General features: G+C 44.4%; 1 protein-coding gene across 1 annotated transcript in view; it reads left to right on the top strand.

Annotated features, from left to right (window-relative positions):
• Window positions 1-1,149, top strand: part of LOC118427852 (ferruginol synthase-like) — a 2,782-nt gene extending 1,633 nt beyond the window's left edge. The window contains exons 3-4 of the mRNA XM_035837826.1: window positions 89-490; window positions 1,086-1,149. Of these exons, the coding sequence (XP_035693719.1) occupies window positions 89-490; window positions 1,086-1,103 (420 nt within the window). The 3' untranslated portion in view covers window positions 1,104-1,149. The remainder of the gene's footprint in view (window positions 1-88; window positions 491-1,085) is intronic.
• The last annotated feature ends 1,537 nt before the right edge of the window (window positions 1,150-2,686 follow it).

The following is a 2,686-nucleotide window of genomic DNA, read 5'->3' as shown; positions in this document are numbered from 1 at the left end:
CCATTTGGCCAAAAGCTTGTGATTTTGTAACGTAGTTCACCTATCGCCAAGCTATATATATTACACGTTTCCTTGCCCTTATTTCCAGATTAAAGCTGGCGAACGTGTGTATGCAAGTTCCTACTGGGCATTGAGGGACCCTGCTGTTTTCGACAAACCAGACGACTTCGTGTGGCGCAGGTTTCTCGGCCCTGAGGGTAAAGCTCGTAGGGAACACCACGTTATCTTTCACGGGCGACTCATCGACACACCCGCGCCCAGCAACCACATGTGCCCGGGGAAAGACGTCGGGCTGTCGGTGATCAAAGGTAGCATCGCCATTCTCAACACCTTCTTTGGGTGGGACCTCGAGGAGCCGCCGGTGTGGACGGGAACGTACGCAGCTCGTTTGGGGAAGCCTGACAGGGAAGTCAAAATCAAGTCATTCTGGTTGCAACATCCCAACGTGTTGAAAGAGATTTTTCCATCCAACTTTGATGACATCATTGACGTAAGTTTTGAAAAGGCTTTAGATTTTAGCATGTTCTCTGGGTAGCAACGTATCGCGGGGTTATGGTCACAACGTATCGCGCCGATGCCCGTCGGTGTGCAGGCGCTGTTGGGCTGTGAAGCAACAGATATGTCCCGGTGGGGGGCCAGATAACGCGAGGTGCCTCCAGGTTTTAGCCACCCTGACGAAACTGTTTATAGCGCCTGGCTTTTCTGTCACGAACAATAGAAGAATAGGTTACATTTAAATTTGCCCAGTGCAATGAAACTTGAAAAAATGTCGGAAACTTTTGTCTTTTCTGTAACATGTCGTAATACATCTTGATAAGTATAGTAGAGGAGGGACTAGAATATGCATTTTATGCTTTATCTCGTTCTTCTCCTCATGAAAGTGTTTCGATTGGTCACTGTATTGTGTACCTATGTCGACAATTAAAGAAAGAAATCTTTACACATCTATTACTATCCCTATATATATATATATATATATATATATATATATATATATATATATATATATTCATACTCTAATAGTCTCCATGCCTTATGTTGTTTGTTAGTATAACTTAGTACCTATTACTCATGCCTATCAACAGTTGATCACGTGTGACTGAGTCCTGGTGGATGTGAGCCTCCTTATGGCGACGTGGACACGCCTAGGATGTGGAGACGCCTAGAATGTGGAGACGCCTAGGATGTGCGTCTGTTCATGAAACGCACCATCAAGGATAAATGGGACGAATTAAGAGGGTTGTTTTACAAAGCCTTAGTTTTACTTACATCGTTTTGGTGAAAACTTGTCACCTTCACCAGAGCAACTTCATCGAGCGGGGTGAAAGTTTTATAAGAAGGTCAATGATAATATGAAACATATATTGCTGGTGAATTAATTGTGTTTTTGATAAAATAGCTTGTTCACTTTTATCTAGAGGGGATATAATGTTTCTCTAAAAGTGCTTATCATAATGTGGTACTTGTAAACATCCCATAGTGAAAATTTGACTTTTTGGACTTGAGATTTCTGCTGATAAAATCTCTGTTCCTTTGAAAGATGTCTATTTTGTAAATACATTAGTAGTATTAGTTTTGTGTTGATACATCGACTCTAATGGATTGTATACAGTAATGTAAAAGTTCCCTAAAATACATGTTCCAAAAGTGTTCACTTTGTGGCTGTTGGTTTTTATTGTGGTCCCATCCAAGTATGAATGGACTTCATGAAGCGGAAAATGCTTGGAATGTAAATTTCTGGGAGGTGACAGGGACACACCATTACTTTTCATAGGGAAGGGTACCTCTAAGGCCTGTGAGCTGTGTGCCTGAAGCATTGTAGGAGCATAGTTCTAAATCGCTGGATTTCAGTATGTCTATGAAAGAGTCATGATTTCGTGCATTCCAAAATCTTTAAGGATTTTGTGTAGAAATGGGGCAAAGATCATGCGCATTGGTCTGCAGGATTTTTGTAAAGGGGGTGCCGATAGGGCAGACATTCATGTTGAAAAGGTCAGCGTTCCCAAAGCTGCACTTGAAAGATTTATCGCTAGAGGTCAGTGAGGTTCAACATTTGCAGTGGAAGCTAAATAACTGCCAACACGATGTTCACGCTATTGGACCTCAGTTACATATATACCTGCATGAAATACACCCGCTAATGTTGGCTATATTAGTGAAATACTCTTCTCTGGGGAGGTTGCGTTCCGAACAAGATACAGACAGACACACAGACTCAGGCAGACGCAAACAGACAGACACAGACAGACACAGATCAGGGATAGAGCTCACAACCTGCCGACTGCAAGGCCAGCGCTCTTTTTGGCTATTGCACCGGTTTTAAATGCTAAATAGTATGTATGGGGCTCTGAGTAGAAGGACAGTCACTTGGTTGATGTCTGCTGCACCCGAACGACCATCAGTAGGGTGGACATACACCTCGGCCTTCACTCATCCTCTAACTCTCACGTGCTGGCTCCAAGCGCCACACCCCGGTACACCGCTTCAGCAGGCGGGCCAAACCACGTCGAGGGGACACGGACAAGGACAGTCCTTAAAACCTACAGCTCCGAGGTCGCCACAGCCGTCTCAGTCTACTGAGCCACTGTAGAAGGATGCGGAGCCTAAGGAGTGGAGTTGGTGTCAGCAGAAGCTGGCTGCGCGAACCAACCTTCACTATAAACCCACGCAGCGCAGGCGGGAAGGA

The sequence above is a fragment of the Branchiostoma floridae genome, chromosome 12 (assembly GCF_000003815.2).
Source record: "Branchiostoma floridae strain S238N-H82 chromosome 12, Bfl_VNyyK, whole genome shotgun sequence".
Taxonomy (NCBI): domain Eukaryota; kingdom Metazoa; phylum Chordata; class Leptocardii; order Amphioxiformes; family Branchiostomatidae; genus Branchiostoma; species Branchiostoma floridae.
The sequence above is the reverse complement of the archived record's forward strand: the minus strand, read 5'-3'. Positions and strand labels throughout refer to the sequence as shown.